Source organism: Eleutherodactylus coqui, chromosome 3, assembly GCF_035609145.1.
Source record: "Eleutherodactylus coqui strain aEleCoq1 chromosome 3, aEleCoq1.hap1, whole genome shotgun sequence".
Taxonomy (NCBI): domain Eukaryota; kingdom Metazoa; phylum Chordata; class Amphibia; order Anura; family Eleutherodactylidae; genus Eleutherodactylus; species Eleutherodactylus coqui.
The window spans coordinates 124,210,351-124,235,843 of record NC_089839.1 but is presented as its reverse complement, the minus strand read 5'-3'; the positions used below and the strand labels follow the sequence as shown (position 1 = coordinate 124,235,843).

The 25,493-nt window shown below is 43.7% G+C and overlaps 1 protein-coding gene across 2 annotated transcripts in view; it reads left to right on the top strand.

The window, feature by feature from the left end:
- The window catches only part of CNST (consortin, connexin sorting protein), a 420,527-nt gene that overhangs the window by 281,681 nt on the left and 113,353 nt on the right, over positions 1–25,493 (top strand). For both annotated transcript variants that reach the window (XM_066596044.1, XM_066596043.1), the window contains exon 9: positions 6,339–7,090. In XM_066596044.1, coding sequence (XP_066452141.1) covers positions 6,339–7,090 — 752 coding nt within the window. The remainder of the gene's footprint in view (positions 1–6,338; positions 7,091–25,493) is intronic.

Below are 25,493 nucleotides of genomic sequence, written 5' to 3'. Positions count from 1 at the left end.
CCAAATAGATACCCCGGTTTGTCCTGTATTCGGAAATATACCCATTATAGCCTTAATATTATGTCTCTATGCACAACGGGGCCCAAAATGAAAGGAGTAGTCAGTGTCTTTCAGAACAGAAATTTTGCTTGAAGGACTTTTAGGCCCCATAGCATACTTGTAGAGCTCTTCAGTAGCCAAAACCATAGAAACCCCCACAAATTACCCCATTTTCAAAACTAGACCCCTTAACGAATTTATCTAGGGGTTTATTGCTCATTTTGACCCCACAGTTTTTGAATGAATTTAAGAAAAGCAGAAGTAAAAAATTGTGTGTTTTTTTTTTTGTGGCAATTCTGACAATTTAAAAAACGTTTTTTTTAACAGTACACATATAACTGAAGATTTGCACCCCAAAATGGATACCCCTGTTTTCAGAAATATACCCATTATGGCCCTAATGTTATGTCTGGATACACAACGGGGCCCAAAATGAAAGGAGTAATCGGTGGCTTTCAGAACAGAAATTTTGCTTGAAGGCCTTTCATGCACCATTGCCCAATTGTAGAGCTCTTAAGCAGCCAAAACTATAGAGAACCCTAACAAATGACCCCATTTTGAAAACTAGACCCCTTAACGAATTTATCTAGGGATGTACTGAATTTTGACCCCACAGTTTTTGAATGAATTTAAGCAAAGCAGAAGGAAGAAATTATGAGTTTCGTTTTTTTGGCAATTCTGTCATTTTAAAAACAGCTTTTTTTGTACAACACACATATGCCTGAAGACTTGCACCCCAAAAATGGATACCCCTGTTTCTTCCGTGTTCAGAGACATACCCATTGTGGCCCTAATCTTATGTCTGGATGCATACAGGGGCCCAAAATCAAAGGAGTAGTCGGTGGCTTTCAGAACAGAAATTTTGCATGGAGGATATTTAGGCCCCATTACCCGCTTGTAGAGCTCTTGAGTGGCCAAAACCATAGAGAACCCCCACAAATGATCCCATTTTTAAAACTAGACCCCTTAACCCCTTGAGTGGCACGCCCGGAAATTTTCCGGGACGAGCTCCACTGCCGATAGTGATAAAGCCCGGAAGATTTCCGGGCTATGTATCACTATGGGAGCTGCAGAGCACAATGCCACAAGCTGTGACATTGTGCTCTGCCTGCACAGTCCCACAGAAAACAAAGCAAGGGCTATGACAGAAGCAGAAGATATTGCCGATATGCCGGCAATCTCCGCTTCTAATGTCCTGCTTTGTTTACAGGTTGCTATAGAGACCATCGGCTTGTCAGAAGCAAGCCGATGGTCTCTGTCGCAGGGAGAGCTCGTGCTTGGCTGCCAGAGGACAGCTAGGTACTAGCTATTACAGCAGAGATCAGAGAAAACCTCTGATCTCTGCTGTTTTAACCCTTTACATGCTGCAGTCAGTCTATGTGACTGCAGCATGTAAAGGGCTGTCATGCAGCATGTAAAGGGCTGTCACCATCGGCTCCCCCCCCCAGAATGTGATCGGGGAGTCCTGATGGGTCTCTGTGGAAAGCCACTAAAGGGACAAAAATTTAAAAAAATTTAAAAAAGTAAAAAAAAAGGGGTAAATTATTTAAAAAATAAAATAAATAAAATGAAAAACACTTGTCTCTCTTTACTTTGTGAAAAATTTAAAATAACATTACGCATGTGGTATCCCTGCATCGTAATGACCTAGAGAAGGAAGTTAGTACATTATTTAACCCCTTAATGAAACGGTCCCTTTTTTTCTTTTTCTTTTTTTCCTCCCCCCGTTTAAAAAATCATAACTCCTTTATTTTTCCATCGACGTACTTGAGCAAGGGCTCATTTTTTGCGGGATGTCCTGTAGTTAACATTGGTACCATTTTGGAATACATACAACTTTTTGATCGCTTTTTATTGCATTTTTTCTGGGAGACAGGGTGATTGAAAAAGTGCATTTCTGGCGGTCTTTATTTTTTTTTAGGATTACGTTCACCGTAGGGGGTAAATAATGCACTATTTTGATAGATAAGACATTTCCGGACGCGGCGATACCAAATATGTATTTTTCTTTTATGATTTAGATTTTTTTTATTATAGATATGGCAAAAGGAGGGTGATTTAACTTGTATTACTTTTTTTCCCTAATCTCCCTACAAATATTTTCACAAAAGTTATGCAATACATTATATATACCCAAAAATGATGCCATCCAAAAGTACAACTTCTCCAGCAAAAAACAAGCCCTCACATGGCCATGTCAATGGAAAAATGAAAAAGTTATGGCTCTTGGAACGCGACTGCAAAATTAGTTGAAATTAAATGATTGGCCCATTTAAAAAACCTGCCCTGATGGGCACGACAGAGGAGTAGGAAACCCGCCACTCAAGGGGTTAATGGATTTATCTAGGGGTCTACTGAGAATTTTTACTCTACAATTTTTTGAATAAATCTAAGCAAAGCAGAAGGAAAAAGTTTTTTTGGCAATTCTGTCATTTTAAAAACACCTTTTTTTTGTACAGCACACATATGAATGAAGACTTTCACCCCAAAATGGATACCCCTGTTTGTGCCGTATTCAGAAACATATCCATTGTGGCCCCAATCTGCTTACAGGACACAAGGCTAGGCCTATAATGGTAGGAACACCCATTGGATTTCAAGGTACAACTGAATTAATTCCAGGCCCCATTGCCCAATTGTAGAGCCCTTGAGCGGCCAAAACGATAATGAACCCCCACAAATGACCCCGCTTTGAAAACTAGACCCCTTAACTAATTCATTTAGGGGTGTACTGCATATTTTAACCCCACAGTATTTGAATGAATCTAATCAAAGCAGAAAGAAAAAATTATGATTTTCATTTTTTGGCAATTGTGTCAATTTAAAAGCAGTTTTTTTGTACAGTATACATAGGAATGAAGACAGTCACCCCAAAATGGATACCCCAATTTGTCCCGTGTTCAGAAACATACCCATTGTGGCCCTAATCTACTTACAGGACCCATGGCAAGGCCTATAATGGAGAGAACACCCGTTGGATTGCAGGGCACAACTGAATAAATTCCAGGCCCCATTGCTCACTTGTGCGGAAAAAAAAAATGGAGTCCTTAAAAATAATCCACCACCCCCTCCCCCGCACACTCCGCACCCTTTTTGGCCTTCCCCAAATCATAGATAAAAGTAATAATGTAAACTGTGTGGGTTTTTTTCGGAGACGGGTAATTACGGTGGCCTGGCAGGGATGGGTACATGGGGCAATAAAATCTGGTATCCCCCCTCCTCTCATCCTTTTTTGGGGGTATTTCTTGACCTCAGCGGCAGGGATGGGGTGTAAAGTGGCGCACTGTGAGTCTCCGTAAGCTTGATGAGGTGTGGCGGTCTCACAAAGAAGGCGTTCAACAAGCTGCTCCTGGAACTGCCGGAAGGCAAGCGTTCCCAGGGCTTCTTGTAAAATCCGTATTACAGGTAGCGGTCTGTAAAACGCCAGTCTCACACAGCCTCAGGTGGAATCAGCTTGCGGACGCCTGCAGCCGATCCCAGCTGTGAGCCCGGCGGTGGCGCTGCATATGGCCGAGTAATGTACTGCGCATAACTGCCTACTCTCACAGACGGTCATGCGCAGTACACATTTTTTTGTTTGTATTTCCTGTGCCGTCGCTTAGCGATGACGCGGTTACCCACAGCCCGTACACAATGTAATTGCTTATGGGCTGCGGGTATATCCGCGACCATGGAGCACTATGGGCTCTATGTTGCGGATATCCGCAGTAAAATAGAACATGCTGTGGTTCTGTTTTCTGTGAGTGGATTCCGTAATTCCAATCCACTAATGTGAGCGGAATTGTGTAATCCAATGCAATTGATTTGCGTATTACCGCGGATCAGACGCATACGGGATCCATAATTCCAGGAGCAGAGGGATTTTGAATTTCCCGGGGCCTGAGCCCCTCTGTGCGCGCGCCCGATGATTGACATCGGGCGCGCATGCGCAGAAGGGGGATCACAACACCGATGAGGACCAGGGGTGAGTATTTTCACCTCCCCCTCATAGATCCGATCCATGACTGGAGGTGAAACTAACTTTTTAAAAACTTTTTCGTGATCGCCATTGGATAGCGGCGATCGCGGTCCCCGTTGGCGTCTCCTGGTTCCTGGCTTCGTTCAGGAGCCGGAAACCAGGAGATTTTGAAATACCCGCGGCTCCCGTCCTTCTGCGCATGCGTGTGACGTCATTCGTCTGGCGCGCATGCGCAGAACAGCGGCGCCCGGTTCCCGGAGGACCCCTTCACCGCGGCACACTTTGGGGAAGGCGGGTAAGTAATTTCAGGTACCCTGATGGATCCGATCCATCAGGGCAGCTGAATCTTTAACTTTTTTTTAAAACTTTATTGCGATCGCATTGCCAGGGGGAACTGTCTGCTGCCCAGGATGACTGCTTTATGCTGTCGGCTACCTGCGGGCACCGACAGTATGGAGCTGTCACGTCCTCAGCCTAGAGGGCTTTAATCCAAAGAGGATGTATGTTTTTACGTCCTTTAGGATTAAAGGCCACTTAGCAAGGACGTAATAAAGGCAATGGGGCCATCTCTAAGGGGTTAATCACCTGTGGTATATCCGACTAACCCGCCTCCACAATGGGTAATTGTTCCCTGCTGGAGAGAGGGCTTTCTGTAACTTGTAGGAAGTGATTGTTTTTTGTTTTTTTTCATTGAACAGATCTCCGTCCAAGCGCAGTGGGATGTCGCACCTCAGTGTTTCTGAACTGCACGTAGAACACGCCCGGCTGGGAAAATGTGCATGCTTATAGATTGCAGGCTACACTTAGGGCTCATGTCCACGGGCAAAATATGATTTAAGATCCGCAGCGGATCTCTCGCGCGCGGATCCGCACCCCATAGGGATGCATTGACCACCCGCGGGTAGATAAATACCCGCGGATCGTCAATAAAAGGGATTTAAAAAAAAATGGAGCATGGAAAAATCCGGACCATGCTCCATTTTCGTGCGGGTCTCCCGCGGGGACGGCTCCCGCGGGCTTCTATTGAAGCCTATGGAAGCCGTCCGGATCCGCGGGAGACCTAAAATAGGAATTTAAAGTATTTACCATCCGGCGCGGGCGGGGAAGGTCAGCTGTTCCTCACGGCCGCATCTTCCTTGCTTCGGCTCGGCGGATGTGCCCGGCGCATGCGCGCGGCACGTCGGCGACGTGCCGGCGACGTGCCGCCGGCGTCAGGAATTCATCCGCCGGCCGAAAATGAAGATCCGGCCGTGAGGAACAGCTGATCTTCTCCGCCCGCGCCGGATGGTAAATACTTTTAAATTCTTATTTTCGGCGCTCATGTCCGCGGGGCAGGAGGGACCCGCTGCAGATTCTACATGTAGAATCTGCAGCGGATCTGATTTTCCCCGTGGACATGAGGCCTTACAGATTACAAGAATTACCCATCATATACAGCTACCATTGGACACAATATACCACAACTTTTTGGAGCTTTTATTTTTCTATTTCCACCTACTGAGACCTTAACCCTTTTTAATCCACTGTCTGACGTCTGAAGACATTCTGATTGAAAGCTGTAAGCCTCCGATGTCTTAAGACGTCCAGCAGGGTATTCTTACCGTATATTACTGGCCGCTCTGTTGTCGGGTGGCCTCTCTAACATGTCCCACACCGCAGTACTGGCTCTAGCCAGCAGAAGGCGCCATTGTATAACGGCAGAAAACAAAAGCCCCCTATGAAACCCTGAATCCAAAATTGGATTGCAAAGTATTAAAAGGCAGAGAATTTTTTTTGCCACAAAGTTTGCAACTAAAGAAAATGTACAAAAACAGAAATGTTTACCTGTACGTATCTCCGTATAGATTTGTAAAATATGTGTTTAGAAAGTCAGTACGTTATATAAAGCTTTAACTTGTGATCTATGCTTGCTTGTCAGGAAGCCAATAATTTTCTCTTGTTCCATTTAATGTGACCTTTGCTCTGTGCCCTCCCTGTCTGCATGTCCCAGCAGTATCGATTTCCAATAGACTGTTTAGTGCCGGGTAGAACTACCCTCAGAGGGAGGGAATGGCACAGCTGCTGTATGATCCTGTAGTGTGTCACCGCTAATTGTACGTTACCTGTACAAGTGACACGTGCCAACATAGGAGGAGAAAGAAGCTACTCATCACTTATTAATTGTCTGACTGCTAATTTTAGCTGTAGTCTAGTCATGGCTAGCTCGGATACCATGTGCTCTAATGAGGTCTGTTCTCGTCGGGTTGTCAGGTCTTTGTTTGCTGTGCTGTCTTCTAATCCTTGTAACCAGCCAGAATCCTTTTTAAAAAGAAACTAAAACTCTCTTCATGTTTCTGTTCAGATAGAGAAAGTGTATCTGGCATAAAGACGTCTGCCGGCAGGGAGCCTAGCGTGGCAGAGATGACGGAGCACTTATTTCCTGATGTCAGCACAGCAGGCAACCTGACCAGGGTAAGTGATCACCAAGCTATACTTCCGAGTGGTGGAACAACCTTGGCGTCACCCACCCTGTGGTCAGGAGGAAGGGCTATTTCTAACAGCAGCCTGCCTTCTGGGGATTCTGGGAGGAATAATGACCTCCTGCAACCACACAGTACTAATGTGTCGGAAATAGAGCCGCTCTCCAAGGACAGGACAGCAGTGCAAGCCCTGAACCCAATGGTAGACAAATTAATTCCGCCATCTGAATTGGATACACAGGATGACCGTACTGGAGGGAGTAATTCCTTACAATGTATCAGTTTCATCCAACCTGTCCTCACTGTGAGCAGCTCAGAAGATGCTGGAGATAGAGATACAAAAAGGATTATTAATGCGGAGAGCCAAGAAGCTGAAGCAGGATTCTGCCCAAGAGGCAGTGATAATCAGAAATGCCTGGAAGAACTAAACAAGTCTCAGCGTCAAGCAACAGTTGAGTTTATAGCCAGTCTTCTCAATGGGGACCTGAAAGAGAGTGAAAATTTCTTGGCTCATTTGGACTTCCAGGAGGAGACAAATTCTGAAGAAGAAATGTCACCAAACTCGGGGGAGTCTATTTCTGGGGAGAACCTCCTGTCACTAGATGAACTAGCAAAGAGGATAGAGATAGAGGAGGTAAGATACTATGTTTTATATCTTCTTACACTTGTTATCTCTTCTTTATTATCTAAGTGGTAAAGAATTAGGATTAATACAGTACTAGACATGCTCTAGGTGCAGAATACAACATACTTAAAGGGACCCTGTTATATCACCCACTAGCATAAACTGTTATGCTGCTGTTAGCGGATGTGACAGGGATCCGGGGGATATATATTTTATACTCACCCTCTCTGCAATCCAGCTCTGATACCTCATGAAGTCTGCGTGGCATGTGAAAATTAGATTCTTTTCAGTCCTGTGAGCACACTCTTCCATAAACTTGTACGTGACAGCATGCACACGGGGCTCTGACCAGAGTCAGATTTTCATACTCTGCGTGGTCTTCACCAGGTCACACAGCTGGATTGTGGAAACGTGTGTGTGTGTGTGTGTGTGTGTGTGTGTGTGTGTGTGTGTGTGTGTGTGTGTGTGTGTGTGTGTGTGTGTGTGTGTGTGTGTGTGTGTGTTAATAAATATATATTTTATTTATATATATATATATATATATATATATATATATATATATATATATAATTTCACACACACACATATGAAATACACTACCCGGCTCCTTGTTACCACTTCGCACATCACCATAACTTTTATATAAACTACATGTTATATAGATATATCTAAAGACGAAAGACCTCACTGATTCACTGACTGACTCGCCACTAATTCTCCAACTTCCCGATGTCGTAGAAACATGAAATTTGGTAAGAGCATAGATTATGTCCAAAATAGGAAAAGTAAAGCGGTCCCAACTTGATTATTTAATTCTAGCACAAAAGAATTAGCGTCAAAATATTACGTACATAGTCTAAATCTCTCACTTCCCAATGTCATAGAAACTTAAAATTTGGGACAAGCATCGATTATGTCATAAATAGAAAAAGGTAATGGGTCCCAACTCGATTATTCAATTCTAGCGCAAAAGAACTAGCGTCCAAATTTTACGTACGGAATCTAATTCTCCAACTTCCCAATGTCATAGAAATTTGAAATTTTGTACGAGCATTGATTGTCATAAATAGGAAAAGTTAATGGGTCCCAACTCGATTATTCAATTTTAGCGCAAAAGAACTAGCGTCCAAATTTTACGTACGGAATCTAATTCACTTCTTGGTGTAATAGAACGTTGAAATTTGGCACGAGCATTGATTGTCATAAATAGGAAAAGCTAATGGGTACCAACTCGATTATTCAATTCTAAGCGCAAAATAATTAGCGTCCAAATTTTACGTACGGTATCTAATTCTCTCACTTCCCGGTGTCATTGAAACTCGAAATTTGGCGCGAGCATTGATTATGTCATAAATAAGAAAAGCTAATGGGTCCCAACTCGATTGTTCAATTCTATGCGCAAAAGAATTAGCGTCCAAATTTTACGTACGGAATCTAATTCTCTCACTTCCCGGTGTCATTGAAACTCGAAATTTGGCACGAGCATTGATTATGTCATAAATAGGAAAAGTTAATGGGTCCCAACTCGATTATTCAATTCTATGCGCAAAAGAATTAGCGTCCACATTTTACGTGCGTAATCTAATTCTCTCACTTCCCGATGTCATAAAAAACTGAAATTTGGCACGAGCATTGATTATGTCATAAATAGGAAAAGTTAATGGGTCCCAACTTAATTGTTCAATTCTAAGCGCAAAAGAATTAGCGTCCAAATTTTACGTACGAAATCTAATTCTCTCACTTCTTGGTGTAATAGAAACGTGAAATTTTGCACGGGCATTGATTATATCATATATGGGAAAAGCTAATGGGTCCCTACTCGTTTATTCAATTCTAAGCGCAAAACAATTAGCGTCCAAATTTTATGTATGGCATCTAATTCTTTCACTTCCTGATGTCATAGAAACTTGAAATTTGGCACAGGCATTGATTATGTCATAAATTGGAAAAGTTAATGGGTCCCAACTCAATTATTCAATTCTAAGCGCAAAAGAATTAACGTACAAATTTTATGTGCGGAATCTAATTCTCTCACTTCCTGATGTCATTTTATATAAAGGAAACGTTGCATGGTTGCCTCCAGGTGGTGTTTTTTGGGTAACGCAAAGAACCATGCAAAATGGTGAACATATTTTTTCCCCGGTATATCTAAAGTAACCATGACTTCATAAGACTTTCCGTGTGAACACCAAATAAACACCAGTTAACTCGGGCTAAGCCGGGTATATCAGCTAGTGTGTGTGTGTATGTGTGTGTATATATATATATAATATATTTTGACCTTCCAAAGAAAAACTACTGTTTTTGGACCAAATGTATACACACAATGTTATTGAAGCCAGCATTCTTGGCAACTACACTATCCAGCCACCCGTATACCATGGACACTCTGCAGTACACACAGTTACCTTCCAGATCCTGTTTCCAGTGAAGGTGAATGCTATGGAAGAAGATGCATACTCTGCATACATTATCCAGAAATGTAGCCTCTCTTGCTCATTTATCTACTGTTATACATTTTGTCCATGAATAAAACATGCCCTCTGATCTACGAATACATAAGGCTGCGAAGCTGGAAAGTGTAAGTGAGCATGCAGTATCCTCTGTATCAGCCCAGATCCTTATTTATGTGGCTGACAGGAAGCTAGGAGCCTCTAACTATTACATCAGCCAACTTCAGTAGAAGCATCCGACTATCTTGTGTAAATGGGAGCCTGTTGACTGCTAGAGATGTCCAGCAGTGGCTTACTCTTCTCTTCCCATTAGAAATGCATGCACACTCTTGAGTTCGGAGAAATAGCTGTTTGACTGACAAGGCAACTTTTAAGGCCCTCATACACATTAGTGAAAAGTTGTCCATACTCACAGATTTTGGCAGGCTACTGTCCTTGTGTGTATGGGGGCCTCCTGAATTCCCCCAATAGATGATGATGTGAGAGAAAGAGATCAAATATATTGAAATTCAATGCCTGAACCTTTTGTTCCTCTTGTTGCTGCAGGCAGATGTCTGGCAACTTTCCTCATTGTCATGAAAAAAATCAGAACACTCAGCCAGATGTCTTCAGCTGGCAGTTAACTCTCTGCTTACTAACTTTATATGCAAATGATATCTACTATAATGGTGCTCTGAGGGTAACCTTCTGCACACTTTCTAGTTTTGTGAGTGCAGTAACTATTATTTCAGTTTTTACTGACCTTATTTATCCTTGGTAATGGTAGTCTTGCATTGAGCAATTCAACAGACTAAAAGGGGTTGTCCAGATTGTTGTGGGCTTTTAAAAAATTATTTTTGGTCATGGGCAGATTAATAGATCCTACTCTAGTCTCTCCCAACTTCCTGCACACTCAGCGCTGCACTCCCATCCTCCAGGCAAGGCCTGTGTTTATGGTGATACACAAACCTGGTGTGCGGAACTAGTGAAGGCAGGTATGGGGTCTTCTGTTTTGGACATGGGGAGTACAACTGTTAAAGAAGCTTGGTCACCTACAGTTAGCCTGCTGAGTCAAAGGATGTGAGTATTCTCCTTACCTTCCCTAAAGTCAGTGTTGGAAGCCGCCCCTCAATGCACTGACATTGGGGGAGCGGAGGGTATATAGCCTTAACCCATGGACTCGGCGGGTCACCTATTGTCAGCCAAAAAAATAATGGGACTAAAAGTCTCTAAGAAAAAAACCAGACAAGCGCTTGACAGAGTTGTCTGGTCACTGATCTGTTTGCTACAGTGCAGTATGTCCAGAACTAGAATCATAGAATGGTAGAGTTGGAAGTAACCTCCAGGATCATCGGGTCAACCCCCTGCTCAGTGCAGGATTTACTAAATCATCCCAGACAGATATTTGTCCAGCCTTTGTTTGAACACTTCCATTGAAGGAAAACTCACCACCTCATGTGGTACCCTGTACCACTCATTGATCACCCTCACTGTCAGATATTAGAAAAAAAATTCTAATTCATGTCTCCTCCCTTTCAGTTTCCTCCCATTGCTTTTAGTCTTTCCTTGTGCAAATGAAAATAGGGCTGATCCCTCTGCACTGTGACAGCCCTTCAAATATTTGTGGACAGCTATTAAATCTCCTCTCAGCCTTCTTTTTTGCAAGCTAAACATTGCCAGATCTTTTAACCGTTCTTCATAGGACATCGTTTGCAGACTGCTTATCATCTTGGTAACTTTCTCTGAACTTGCTCCAGTTTGTCTATGTCTTTTTTAAAGTGGGGTGCCCAGAACTGGACACAGTATTCCAGATGAGGTCTGACTAAGGAAGAGTAGAGGGGGATAATGACCTCACGTGATCTAGACTCTATGCTTCTCTTAACCCTTTCCAATCCTATTTGTATCCTGGTTTTCCTAGGGGCTTACTCTTTTTCTGCTGTTATACAACGGCGCTATCTGCTGGCTAAAGCCAGTACTCCATGAGGTGACACGTTGGATAGGCTCTGACAGCAGAGAGGCTGGCAATATACAGTAAGAGAACCCCGATGGACGTCTTCCAACATCAGAGCTGTACAGCCTTAAATCATAATGTCTTCAGAGGTCAGACAGTGGATTGGAAAGGGTTAATACATCCCTTAATACATCTCTTAATACATCCTAGAACTACTTTCCTGTATCACTCCTCTGTAGTTTCCTTGGGTTCCATCCTCTACAACGAAGAAAGGCCTGGTCTTCTATAAGTTGAGTAATGGAAAATGACCCAAAAGTAGGTTCTGTCAGCAAACTTCTAGGCGCATTGTTTTACTAGCTTTTTGATCAACCCTTTATTAGCTTTTTGTACAACCCTTTATTATTGGAGTATGTTCTGTGAATGGAGATATAAAGTACTTTCTTAGGGCTTATTCACATAGGTGTAAGAGCATTTTGGTCATATAAATACACTCATGTTTATGCTAATTAGGTCTGCATATTTCATCCGCTAATGTGTGACTGTGTGCTCAAAAAAAAATATGCAGAAGGGCCCATGTATTTTTTGCATGACTGCCCTATGTATCTTGCGCATTCTCTGTGCATTTGTGCGGCCCATTCTATTCAATGGCCTATTGCGGGGCATAATACGCACTCAAATGGGACATGCTACGAATTCACGTGATCCAACATCATGTGAACAAAATATGTTCATGTGAAGAAACACATTGAAATCAAATATTCACTGCGCAAATACGCAGGATTACCATTGTATTTAGAGTTTGATCCCGTCAGTGCCTGTAGCAGAATGTGTCCTACTGGGCTCCGGTACTAAATGTTACACTAGATCTTCCATACAGAGTGGTACAACTGTTGGGCTGTATGCATACAGTGCAGTTAATAACATACCCCAACACCCCAAAAACTGCAATTTGTGCTGGCAGATCAATTTACAACCGCATCAGACTGCAGTAACTATATACACTTAGTTTTAATCCCACTATCTGAAAACCCCTTCAGAAATAGCTGGATAGAATATTAAATGAACTGCGATCAGACTTGTTCCACTGCAGTAGTCTCCACATGTATATGCCTTTTAGGGTGCTTTCCCAGGCAAATCTGCAATAACCTTCACATGCAAGACATGCAAATTTTATTTTGGATGTGCACATAGATTTTTTCACCACATGTGAAGCACCTGTAGGCCCTTCTTGCATGTTTACTTCGGTTCGTAACATAGTGGGCAATATGGGATGGGATTGGCAGTCACCTTAGTTTTGTCTATTTGTCTTGTGAATTGAGTTTTTATCTAGAATCGCTCAACTCTCCTCTTTTAGGAGAGAACTTCCCTCAGTATTTGGCATCTGATGGAGAACGCTTTTTGTGCAGGAGGCTGCAGGGTAAATTCATGTTTCCCAGAGACCCTCACCAATAATGTGGCAAACAAGAGCATATTATTGAAATGTGGATTGTACAGCAATTATCTCCACAATTATAACACAACTAAACTTACTATTTGAGTGTCTCCTAACCTTTTCATCCTTGGGGCACCCCTGAGAATTTAGTTTTTTTACTGCAGGGCACCAGTACCAAAAAGGGGGTGTCCTCAAGACGCGTGGCTTGGTGCGTAGCTTATCAGGCCGTATGATCATTCCAGTGGCCCTAAAGGGCCCGAACTTTAGATTTGCCTATAGTGCCAGTCTCGGATGCCCCCATAAGTCTTGTGGCCTCGTATGCCCCATGGTGCCAGTCTCAGCTGCTCCTGACAAATGCTGTGCCCTTCAGCAGCATCACTACAAGCCTGCTGAATTATTCCAACAGCTGACGACTCCTCTGATCCTGTGCTACTGCTAACAGGTGTATGTACTGAGCGCAAACAGATCTAGGGAGGAGTCGGCTTCAGTGCGGCGTCTGTAGTAAGTGAGTTGGCACAATTCGGCAGGCTTGTATCGATGCTGCCCATTCCAAGCTCCCAAAAGCTTCCTAGGGAATATTGGCCGCAACTCCTACTGTGGCATGACTGGTTGTAGCATTGCAACTTTCCAAATACTTTTTTGCTTGTGGGAAAACCTAGCGACTTGTTACATTGAATGCGGAATGTACTCCTTCGTTCTTGTAGGATACTGATCTGGATAAAGGCCCATTTACACTGAGCGATAATCGTTGCGTTTAAACGCGCGGCCATTGTGCACTTTTCGTGCACTGCTCGGTGATTGTTAAATTCAAGCCAGCCTAAGGGCTCCTTCCCACGGACGGATTTCCGGAACCTAATAGCTCACCCGACCTCACCCGTGGCATGCTCTATTTGCCGCGGGTGTACGCACGGACGGCTTCCATTGCAGTCAATGGAAGCCGTCTGTCACGCTATCTTCCGCTGTAGCACAGCGGAAGATAGCGTGAAACCGCTTCCCCGCCTACCGCCGGCCGCGTCATGTGACACTGTGGGCGTGTCGTGACATGGCCGGCGTGTCACATGACGAAGCGTCATGCAGGAGGTAGGACGCCGGATCCGCAGGTAAGTATTGGGGTCTCTGGGGGGGCATCGTGACGGGCTCCGCCACGGAATTCCGCGGCGGAGCCCGTCACGGCCGTGTGCAGCCGGCCTAAAAATCATTGTGTGGTCTTATCAGGCCACATGCTGAGTCCCCCCCTCCTCCTTCCCGCGGGTAGTTCCGATAGTATTGTTTCAGAACATTACTTACCCTTAGCAACTTTCAGCAACTTCTGAGAACTGAGAAAACCACCAAAGCATTGAAGAGCTTCCTGAACCTCAGGATGTCCAAAAGATAGCCTTCCAAAGTTGGACTGAAGAGGTTAAGACATTTATTCCCCACCCATGGAGAAGCAGAGCAGGAAATGGCTGCCAATGCAGAGTAGAGGATAATGCCGGGGATATTGGCCAGAGGAGACTTTCATGCTAAGAAGTGGGGTAAGAGAGCTTCCTCGTGTCTCCCAACATCTAGCAACTCCCAGCCCCACACTAGAGAGCAAAACATCTTTTCACTGCAAGCAGAGAGGGGAGAACAGGCAGCCCTGCACAGCACGAGGAGGCCAACTACCCACCATCTTCACAGGAGGAAGAGGGGAACGAGGGAGATAAATCGCCCTCCTCAAGTCAGAGTCCAGAGAAAAGAAGACCAAGAAAGGAGGAGGTCAGTCCACAATCCTCTTTTGAGCAGGAAGCTACAGCGGCAGAGGAGAGGCAGGATCTTATCATGACTATTGAGTGCTCTAGCCAAGCAGCTTCAGAGTTCTTTACCAGGGACATGGTGCTAGCACTAAGAGGTTCCTTGAAAAAGGAATTAACTACATTAATCAACAAAGTCAGCTTGGCTATTACAGGACTAGGAGACAGAGTGGACCATCTGGAGACCAAAACTGGCAAGATTACTGATTCTTATAATCAGCTAATAGACGCCCATTATAGGCTATCGGAGGACTTTGAATCTCTTAAAAATAAATTAACTGATCTGAAAGATCGCAATAGGCGTAACGATCTCAAATTTAGAGGAATTGAGGAGTCAGTGAGACCAGAAGAATTGTGCACCTATGTACAGAACCTCATAAAAGATTACTGCCAAACTCTAACCCTGCTGAGCACATCTTAGACAGAATCCACAGACTCCCCAAACCAAAGAAAATATTCCTGAGCAGGCTCCGAGAGATGTGATTGCAAGGTTGCATTTTTTCCACATCAAGGAGGAAATGATGCAAACTTCTAGAAATCTCAAGGTTTTGCCATCTTCATATGAGAATATCAAATTATTCTCCGACTTCTCACAAACAACAATGGCTGCTTGCAAGAAACTCACCCCAATTACAAGAGTTTTGTGCAAAAACAAAATAATCTATTGATGGGGATTTCTGACTAAGCTAATTGTACCCTGTACTCAGGGGAAATCTTCCATTATTTCTTCTAATGAGGAGGGAATAGCACAGCTGGAAAGATGGAGTCTACCTAACCCCCAAGAGAACTCTCAACCCTTCATTGCAAGAGATTGGGTCCACAAAAAAGGTCACCCATCTAACAAAAAGTCCTCTAACCCTCGCTGAAGTTCACAAGTTTCAACTTACCTCTACCTTCAAGACCAATAAACAGTGGTCCTCAAACCATTATTAAGGGTACCATCCTACAGCTACCTTTAGTAGCCAGGAGCAAGGAGATTTTAAATTTCCCGGACCCTTCCTAGCTTCTGTGCTTGCGATCGACATATGCACACATCGGCAAAATGGCGACGTTTGGTAAAAGGTCAACAGATAAAGATCCTGTTAGGGGACATCGACGTAGGCCTTAGGCCTCCTGCACATGTGAGAGTTGCACCCCGCATGTGGGATTCCCACAGCAGAGTACGATCCGGTGCCTCCAGAGTACCTGTCCGGTGGCTTCTGCACCCTCTGCAGATCTTCTGGCTGGCACTCTGTCGCATATGCGCAGTAGTCATCGGCACTGGGAGAGTGACACGTATTCAATGGGAGCTTGCCGTGCGTAACCTGCACAAAATCGCAGCATGCTGAGATTTACTCTCCGCGAGCGGAAAATCACAATCGATTTCTGCTCGTAGAGATGAAATGGCGTTTTGCCATTGAATACTCTGGGCAGTGTTTGCTGCGGAGTCCGGAGGCGGATGCCCGCCACGGACTCCGCAATGCAATTACGCCCGTGTGCAGGAGGTCTTAGGCAAGTAATTTCACTTCCCATCATTGATTGGATCCGTGACGGGAAGTGAAATTTTAACTTCTTTTTACTTCTACGTGATCGCCGTTATCCATTGGATAGCAGCGATCACGTAACCAGGGAGTCCGTATCGCGGCGCCCCGTAAAATCTCCAGGCTCTCTGCTACATTTGGTACCCTGGCAATCTGCGGCTTTTGCGCATGTGTCCACCACTGTGGCGACAGGCGTGTGCGCAGAAGTTGGAGTAAGGTCTGTGGATAAATCTGGTGGCCTTAGATATGTAATTTCATCCTCCCTCACGGATGTAATCCGTGAGGGGAGGTGAAACGAAAGCTTTTTAAACTTTTTTTTTTTACTTTTTCAAACACTTTTTTTTACTTTTTCAAACACTTTTTTTTTTACACTTTTTAAAACTTTTTTAAAAAACTTTAATGATCACTGTTATCCATTGGATAACCGTGATCACGTCACCAGGAACCGCATACAACCATCCCCAGTGACATGGTAGCCAGGAGCAGAGGGATTTTAAATTTGCCTGGGTGTGAGCCCCTCTGAGCACACGCCCGATGTATGACGTCGGGTGTGCATGCACAGAAGAGGACTTCAGGTCTCGGTGGACCAGGGTGAGTATTTTCACCACCTTTCATGGATCGGATCCATAAGAGCGAGGTAAAACTTTTATTTAACTTTTTTTAAACTTTTCAGTGATAGCGCCGATCAGTGGCCCGGAGACAGCTCACTGCGGTCCCCGGTGACATCTCTTGGAACCACGCGATTTCAAATGTCCTGCGCCAATCTCCGCTTCTGCTCATGAACCGCCATGTTTACTTTGTCGCGCATGCGCAGAGGACGGTGAAGGGTCCGTTCCAGACCATCGCGGGAGATCATGGAGGAGGGAGGTGAGTAGTTTCAGCGCCCCTCATGGATGTGATCTGTGAGGGGAGCTGAAACTCTAACTTTTTTAAACTTTTAATTTACTTTAATGCGATCGTCGCTATCCATTGGACAGCGCCGATCACATTGCCAGGGGAACGGGGGTTCTGTGTGGCTCCTCATGACAGCTCCATGTTGTCAGCTACCTCTGGGCACCAACAGCATGGAGCTGTCATGTCAGTATCCCATGGGGCTTTAATCCAAAGAGCATGCATGTTTTTACGTCCTCTAGGATTAAGGCCCACTTAGCTAGGACATAAAAAGGCTATGGGGCCATCACCAAGGGGCATGTTTCTGAGCTCGACACCTATGCAAAGAGAACACGCCAATGCTGGCTGTGTGACCCCAGCTAAAATACTGAGAAAGGAGCACAATTGCCACGAAACGCGTCTATTATATTCTGGATTAATTCTTAATAAAAACAGAGGAGTTGAGCTCAGAACTATGTCCCATGCCTCTATTAGAAAAGAGATTGTGCCTGCAAACAATTTTTTTCCTATATTTATTCCATATATGATATGTGGACCTCTTGACCCAGGAATGTAATGCAGTTATGTACTAATGCCATAAAATCTGCTTTGACACGTCCATTGTAGTCTAATAACATTATAATTACACTGATCTGCCATAGCTTTCCTGTAGCCCTCACAGGGCGGAGCTCTCCTGTAATAATAGTTTTGCCAGAGGTCAGTGAGGTGTGACTAATTACACAGTGCAATTAATAGTTTGCCAGAGCAAATGGTGACCGTTCCTTGGTGCAGCCTGTTTATGTAGGCAGATAACTCTTTTAAAAATGTGTTTGCATATCGTTCAGTCGTGAATGTAAATGTTCGCTGTTCAAGAGCAATGATGTGCGAACAATTTTTATGCATGTATAAAATGATCATACAAGAAGCGAACAAATTCTTGCACGTCATTAAATCGTTAGCAGTGTTTACACTGAACAATTATTCAAATTCGCACGTTCCAATAATTTTTTTAACATTGTTCTGTGTAAAGGGCCTCAAGGTCGAATGCACATGAGCATGCAAAGACTTGTCTGCATTGCATCTGCAAAAAAGTTAATGTTTCTCCATCACCATGTCGTCCATGTGCCATCTCTGTCCTTTCCTACTTTAGTATGTCACCTGCTTGTCACATCTGCAAACAAAAATTGATTGGCCCCCAATCCTTTTCTTTTTCTGCATCCCATGAAGTATGTACAGCACCCAGGGCATGTACTGAAAATACACTCATGGGAAATAGCTCTTAAAGGGGTTTTCCAGGCAGCGCCGGCTGTCATTGCCAGGATATATTCGGGGTCGGAGTGAAAGACACTGTTCCAACCCATGCAGTGGTTGGCCCCCTTAATTGCAGGCTGGGGTCTAATTGAAATCATGGGAGCTGCACCTTCAGTTATGAACAGTGGCCGCTACAAGGGAGAGCAGCATCTTTCACTCCGACCTCGGGTGTATCTCGGCACTGACAGACAGCGCTGCCTGGAAAACCACTTTAAGCTCATGATACACATTAGACAGAAGTTGGTTGATGGTCTAATAATCCTCTAGTGAAGTTATTTTACACATACACATTTTAGTCCATATTGGCCATATGCTTTCGGTGACACCAGGTGAAAGACAAGTGGCCTTACCGGAAATGTTTCCTGACCCCTTTCCAGATGGTTGTGTTGGCAGTTGGCTAAACTGATAATTCCATATGAAATTTCATCCAACCAATTATTATTTTGGTTTGGAACCATCCATTTTCAGCAACTTTTGTCTCATGTAAGGATCCGGGACCCTCAGGAGGGATCCACATGGGATTACAAATGTATCACAGAAAGTGAAATATAAAAACAATCACTAAAAACGGCCATATACTTACTGACACAGGAGGGCAAACATGTACACCACCTCAGCATGCAGGCAGCCATACTGCCAAATGAGGGAGCGAGTTACACCTGTGTTATTTGCCTTGTCACAGACCCTTTATTACAAGGAGTTATAAGTCACTCTCCTTGTGAGTAGACTTTTAAAATGGGCATTTGGTTGGTCCGAGCCCACAAAAGAACCAGTTTTTGTTTTGAGCATTAAGTTTGATTAATTTTATTGATCATTTATTATTTATCTGAGCTTCCATTAAGGGCCGTGGCCAATGCCATCTGTATAAGTCCAAAGTTATTCTTTTTTTTTTTTTTAATTAACTGGTTTTATTGAAAATTTTACACTATAAATCACACGTAAAACATATATACTCCCCACCCCCCTCCCCCCAAGGTCTTTCTCACAATAACGGTTCCAACATCCATGAGGGATCGTGTAAACAATAGGTCCTTCTCTCGTATTGTAATCGTAATTAAAGTTATCAATGGAAGTATCAATCATAAGCCTTATTCATGAGTCCGGTGTGTTTTCCCTCCTTGTCTTTCTTTCCTTCATGGCAGCTCATCGGTACAGATTGTTGAGCAAGGAATATAGGAACGTAGGAAAGGAGAGGCGAAAAATGTCAAGAAGAGAGGCTATTTCTTCTTAGTTCAGGGGGCAAGCATATTTTGTTCATTTATTTGGTCTCTCTCCCCACCTCATTTGCTGTAATGCCAATAAGTATATACTTTTCGTATTCCCCCACCCCCCGTCTCTATTTACGGTATTATTTTTTTTCTTTAATAAACAAAATATATTGCAACTAATTCACCAGACTCCTTTTTTCCCTCCCGCTTCCGTCTCTGGGATCGAGTCGTCCAAGGTTATTCTAATGTTAGCTGTGAAATTTATAAGCCATGCTCCTGACGGATGTCTGGGACCTACGAGCATAATATTACTGTTAAACTGAACCTCTTCTAGAAGCCGTTGAGACCAGCTATTGACTGATGTTTATAGCCTCTATGGATCGACCCTTGTGGGATATCTTTTGGGCTGACTTAATACGATGTTGGCTGCACAAAAGACATGTAGTGTAAACGTTATACAGTCAAACGTCTAGTTTTGTTGTCTTCTAGTTTCGCCGGTTTCCAGTTTTGCTGATTTTTCATACCAGAATTTCGCTTCCAGTTTCGCTTGCTGCTTCTAGTTTTGCCGGTTGGCTGTGATTTGCTGAGATGGCTGTCACTCAGCCGATTCAGCCAATCACAGCAATCTCTTGCTGGGAGGCAGGGAATTCAATCCCAGTCACTAGCAATAGATGCTTTGCGGGCTTGACAAGCGCCTGGCAGCCAGCCAGGAGCTCTGAAAGCAGCGGTGGAGATCCCAACAGCACCTGAAAGGTGAGTATTGATGCCACCTACAGTCCTATGTAACACCACAAATAACAGAGTGATAACTCTTAGGACAGATGATAATGCCACTTGCAGTTCTATGTAACACCTCAGATAAAACAGTGATAATTCTTAGGCCTCCCTCACACAGGTGTTTGCAGAAAAGCAGCGTTTTTCAACACTGCTGAAAATGCAGCCAAGGATGGTGAAAAAAAAAATACATACTCTCCTTGCAGGTGCCGTCAGGGTCCACCCCCCCCCCCCCCTCCCCCCGGTGTTTTCAGAGCTTCGGGTTGGCTGCTGGGCACTTGTCAAGCCGGCAAAGCATCTATTGTTAGAGACAGGAAGTTAATTCCCCACTTCGCAGCAAGAGATTGCTCTGATTTGCTGAATCGGCTCTGTGACAGCCCTCTCACCCAATCATAGCCAGTGCTGGATGCACCGATCACAGCCATTGAATCGTCTGTTTGTCTACCTATCAATAAATTAGTTGATATCGAAATCTCACAGCACTCCCTCCTTTGGCTGTATCAAGCCTCTTTGGACTGATGGTGTGGACACCCGTCAAAGGGGGGGGGGGGGGGTTCCACACCAGCTAAGTCCCACCTTTTACATCTATATTTTCATTCAACTACGTATTATTTTAATCACCTCCTTAAAGGAATCCTGTAGATTGGAGCGCTAGTCTGCTGAATCATCATTTATTCATCGCATCATGTGTGTGCCTTTTTATCCTGTCCAGGAATTAGTTTTAAGAGCAAATTAATCTTACTGTGTTTGTGCCCTCCCATATGATCATGTGTATATGTATTTTTATAAATACATATTTAGATCTGTCCCAATATGTCTGAGGAAGAACCCTGAGGAGGTTTGAAAGCTTTCTATAACCTCATGTAATTTTGTTAGCCATTAGGCTGCCTGTCCACGGGTGTTGCGGTATCCGGCGGTGGATCTCTGCCGTAGGAGCCACCGTCCGGGAGCAGTGAGCGTATCTGACAGACTGACCGCGGAGAATCGCGGGATTTCACATAAGCCATACACAATACAATTCTTGCATACAGGAGACTGTAAATGACATTTGTACATTACTCACATACTTTTTGTGCAAGGACCAGGAAAATGAAGCAGTGAAAAGGGAAGGACTTATTTTTGCATACAGAGTGTGAGTCTTTGTGTATGCTGTATATTGTAATGTTTATTCCAAGAAAGAAATAGTGGAGGCAGCAGTTGATGCAAAAAGTACAGAGATTTATTCCTCCCACACAGAGAAAACGACGTTTCGACCCTTGTATAAGTGGGTCTTTGTCAAGTATATAACAACATGGAACATATATATAGTGAAGAACATACATACCTAACCAATAACAGGGTGTTAATTAAAATCATTTGCATCTAATCCACCTGTGTCTATTCACCTGCAATCTGTGTCCCATCATGGCGGATGGTCTGCAGACTATAGCGTCTTGTATTTGCTATTTGCGCATGTCCAGAAGCCATAGTAATCCTGGGTATCATGTGACTGTCATGTGCCCAGCATGACGTGTTTACTCCGCATCAGAATGTTAGCTCCGCCCCATCCATGGGGTCAGGATCACAGCAAAGTCCTCCAAAGCACACGCTGGAGCGGACGTCGTGACGCGATGACGTCATCACGTCACGGCGAGCTGCAGTAACGTGACCATTCACATGACCGGCTCTCCACAGCATCATCATTGTTATTAACTCCGCCCCTACTACACTCTGTGGGCTGGAATATGTCAGGAGGATGGAACATAAAGTCAATGCCTTGTCATGTGTGTTACTATTTCTCAATCAATGCGTTACAATATGCATTGATTGAGAAAGGTGAATCTATATCTATATCCCTGTATCCCGATAGTGATATATTGATTCTTTATTTTAAAAAAAGGGGCGCTCACATGTTATGGGGCAAAATTGGAGTGGATACTCTCCCAGAATCTCAGATATTCAGTATATTGCACCTGCATTATAATTCATGTCTTGATATTTGCCTTTAACATAATGTATTACATAGACTATATATAGATGTTTGTCACTGCTGGGGCATAGTATAGTAATTCCTGTCTGGATATTTGATGTGGGAACAGAAATGCTGTAGTAACACACATGACAATTATTGAGTAACTGCTTAAAAGAGGTTGTCTGGTTACCAGATAACATTTCTTTTATTGGTCCAGCTGTGTTAAAATAACAGAAGGGGGATGTACTTAATCTGTCTTAAGCCCCTACAATCCAGTGCTGCAGCCCAACTACAACGTTTGTTGTAAAGAACGATGTCACAGACTGTCACCTGACCGCTGCAGTGTCATCATTTTGCAGCGGTCAGGTGACAGACTGTGATGTAATCCTCCACAACAAAGGGCATGGTGGGGCTGCTGCAGCGCAGGATCATGGGGATTAGGCCAGGTTATTTTTTAGCACATCAGACGTAAAGCCACCTTTACACGAGATGACTGTCTGGTGTATAAGCAGCTGACAGCCGTCCAACTGGCTATCACTCCTCTGCTTTCACACGGTAGTGATAGCCGTTTAGAAAATTGAGGCATAGCGCCCAGATATCTCTTCCAGATGCCCGCTGCCATTCACTGCAAACAGGCAGTCATGGAGGAGCAACTGCCTGTATACACAGGTCGATTAGTTACTTGGGTTTTTGACTTTTCTTTTGCTTTTGACATACCCCAAAAATCCTTTTTTATTGCTTTTGGCCTCTGTTGCAAGCCTCAATTCATTAGGCAACGCGTTTCCGTGCACACAGGCACCTTTCTCAAGCCAATATTATCCTTGAGAAAGGTACCTGTGTGCACGGAAACACGTTGCCTGTTGATACGTTTTGGAATAAAAGAGAACATTGAATTTACCCAATTTTGAGACGTAACCATTATCTGGACGACTTGAGGAGTCGACACTTCAAGGAGGGGGCTTTTTGCTGGTCATACCCCCCTCCTCCGGAGTAAGTGCCGTTCCTATTTTCTTCTAACCGGATTGACTTAATAATTTGGGTCAACGCTTTGCATATTCTAAGAGCGCAGGCAATTTTTTCTTTGTTCACGGTCTGTTACATTCCGGTAGGAACTATTAAAGGTTGATCCAGGGATCATTCTGACTGCCATTATGGAGTTGGGAAGGAATTTTTCCCCCCAAATGGGCTGATTGGCTTCTGCCTCTTTTTTTTTTTTTTTCCTCTGGATCAACAAGGGGGTTGAAACAGGCTGAACTAGGTGGGCATTGTCTTCATTCAGCCTAACATACTATGTAATCAATATTATTTCTTGTCCACACGGCCTATAGTAAATGCCTACGACTAGAGCAGAGAAGAGAGGGAAAAAGGACACGCAATAAGGACTGCTTAAGCTCTGTGGAACTTTTGGGTACCACCGTCTGGTGCCTGGGCGGAACGCTAGGAATCTGACAAGATGCGCGAGTGGGAAGCTGCCGCAGAAATCTCACTGTTTTCTGCGATCCTGCTGCAGTCATTCTGCGAGATTTACGCCCCGTGTGACTGCAGCCCTATAGACATGTCTGCTGCAACACACGGCAGATTAAATGACATAAATATACTTTAGAAAAAACAGTATCACAATTTTAGAATTGCATGCATAATAGTCATCTATATATATAAAATTGAATGTATGCGTGTCTGTGTGTCTGTCTGTCTGTGTGTTTGTCCTTTATGCACTACTACACCATTCATCCGATCGCCATGAAACTTTGGGAAGTTGTTGATTACACTCCTGGGAAGATTATAGGCATAGTAAAACTATCCTACGATAAATGGCGCGCGTGTGAGCATCATCGACATTTACGCCCCCCCCCCCCCCCCACGTAGATCGTTCGATTTCCATCACTACCACCAATTCTCTCACTTCGCGATGTCATAGAAACTTGAGATTTGGCAGGAGCATTGATTATGTCATAAATAGGAAAAGGTAATGGGTCCCAACTCGATTATTCTATTCTAAGTGCCAAAGAATTAGCGTCCAAATTTTACGTACGGAATCTAATTTTCTCGCTTCACAATGTCATGGAAACTTGAAATTTGGCACGAGCATTGATTAGGTCATAAATAGGAAAAGCTAATGGGTCCCAACTCAATTATTCAATTCCATGCGCCAAAGAATTAGCGTCCAAACTTTACGTACGGAATGTAATTTTCTCACATAGAAACATGAAATTTGGCACGGGCATTCAATATGTCATAAATAGGAAAAGCTAATGGGTCCCAACTCGATTATTCGATTCTATGCGCAAAAGAATTAGCGTCCAAATTTTACGTACGGAATGTAATTTTCTCACATAGAAACTTGAAATTTGGCACGGGCATTGAATATGTCATAAATAGGAAAAGCTAATGGGTCCCAAGTCGATTATTCAATTCTATGCGCAAAAGAATTAGCGTCCAAATTTTACGTACGGAATCTAATTCTCTCACTTCCTGATATATATAAATGAATGTATGTCTATCTGTCTGTCCTTTATGCATTACTACACCATTCATCCAATTGCCATGAGACTTTGGGAAGTTGCTGCGTACACTCCTGGGAAGATTATAGACATAGTACAACTATCCTACGATAGGTGACGCGCGTGCGAGCATCATCGACAGTTATGCCCCCCAGACAAAGATCGTTTGATTTCCATCTCAAGCACGAAAGCAAAAGGCATTACGACCAACGGGATGAGTGTTCAACCAGAAAATGATGCATCCGCCGAACGTTTCGCAAGACAATTGCTGGATATTGAGAATGCTGAGGTAAAATGAAAGCTGTGCTGTGATTGGTTGCCATTTCTTATACTGCTGAGGTAACATGAAAGCTGCGCTGTGATTGGTGGCTACTTATACTACTGAGGTTGCATGAAAGCTGTGCTGCGATTCGTTGTTATATATTATACCACTGAGGTAACATGAAAGCTGCGCTGTGATTGGTTGCTATATATAATACCGCGGAGGTAACATGAAAGCTGCGCTGTGATTGGTTGCTATATATAATACCGCGGAGGTAACATGAAAGCTGCGCTGTGATTGGTTGCTATTTTTTATATTGCTGAGGCAGAATAAAAGTTGCGCTGTGATTGGTTGTTATTTCTCTTACTGCTGAGGTAACATGAAAGCTGCGCTGTGATTGGTTGTTATATATTATGCCACTGAGGTAA